Source organism: Hippocampus comes, unplaced genomic scaffold (assembly GCF_001891065.2).
Source record: "Hippocampus comes isolate QL1 unplaced genomic scaffold, H_comes_QL1_v1.1 C16887574, whole genome shotgun sequence".
Classification (NCBI taxonomy): domain Eukaryota; kingdom Metazoa; phylum Chordata; class Actinopteri; order Syngnathiformes; family Syngnathidae; genus Hippocampus; species Hippocampus comes.
Genome location: NW_017840619.1, coordinates 1 through 1,109, shown reverse-complemented (window position 1 = coordinate 1,109; position 1,109 = coordinate 1). Strand labels below are relative to the sequence as shown.

The following is a 1,109-nucleotide window of genomic DNA, read 5'->3' as shown; positions in this document are numbered from 1 at the left end:
GAGCTTTAAACCAGATTAATCATCAAAGTAGCCGATGAGAAAGGCAATCGCTGTGCTTATTTGTTTCCGACCCCAGGACAGCCAGGAGCACAAGATTGTCCTTTATGAGAACCCAAGCTTTGCGGGGAAGAAGATAGAAATCATCGATGATGATGTCCCGAGCTTCCATGCGCATGGCTACCAGGAAAAGGTCTCCTCTGTTCGGGTTCAGAGCGGCACGTGAGTCCATCGAGCCAGTCACCGTCCCCTACAGCTTCAAACGAATCCTTATCCGATTCCTCTTGTGCGCCTGATACGCCAGCTGGGTCGGCTACCAGTATCCGGGCTACAGAGGCTACCAGTACCTGTTCGAGAAGGGCGAGTATAAGGACAACATGGAGTTCGGCGCCCAGATCCCACAGATCCAGTCGGTTCGGCGCATCAGAGACATGCAGTGGCATCAGAGGGGTGCTTTTCACCCTGTCAACTAAGCTCATGAGTATTTCCTTAGTATGAACCTTGACCGCTGCAAGCTTTCTCCCATCCAGCAATGACCATTTACCCTCATTAGTTGCAAACTCAACCGATATGCCAACCTATTGCAGCTGTTGCAGAAGTGAATCATTTGGAGCGACTGAATAAATTGCTTCTTGCTTACATTTCTCCAAGGCAAGTGAGTCTGTTCTGTGAAAATGACCGGCATGTTTTCAAGCTGTTCTCAGTAGCTCAAATTTCCGCAACAACAATTGCAATGTCATAATTACAGCACATTTTTTTGCATGAAAAACACATCAAATGCCATAAATATAAAACAATCAAATGAAAATCAATAAGTAGACACTCAATGTGCCTTGTGCTGCTGGATGACACATTCTTAAACTACTGCGCAAAATTAATTCTGCTTTATTTAATTGTAGTTTGTAATCTCCAAAGTCATAATTACTGTACAAGCAAAGAGAATACTTCTGGGCCATAAATCCATGAAAACCAACAAAACTGTGACATGTAAAACAGTAAGTACAGTGGTAACTTAGTGTGCCATCTTGTGTTCATAACCTCATTTGTCATAAGCATAAACTGAAGCTATAGCACAGTGATTCTCAACTGATGGTTTGGGACCCAAAAAGATG

At 43.8% G+C, this 1,109-nt stretch overlaps 1 protein-coding gene across 1 annotated transcript; it reads left to right on the top strand.

The window, feature by feature from the left end:
• The first annotated feature begins 34 nt into the window (after positions 1-34).
• Positions 35-647, top strand: LOC109509414 (beta-crystallin B2-like). Its single transcript, XM_019859265.1, has 2 exons — positions 35-219; positions 302-647. The coding sequence occupies exons 1-2, from the start codon at positions 35-37 to the stop codon at positions 468-470; spliced, it is 354 nt and encodes a 117-aa protein (XP_019714824.1). The 3' UTR covers positions 471-647.
• Positions 648-1,109: the final 462 nt, after the last annotated feature.

What these genes read in the sequence shown, in the direction of transcription:
- LOC109509414 (XM_019859265.1), top strand. Translation starts at nt 35, where the DNA reads ATGAGAAAGGCAATCGCTGTGCTTATTTGTTTCCGACCCCAGGACAGC. An exon ending in GTTCGGGTTCAGAGCGGCAC is followed by an intron (nt 220 to 301) that starts GTGAGTCCATCG and finishes CTGATACGCCAG; the next exon opens with CTGGGTCGGCTACCAGTATC.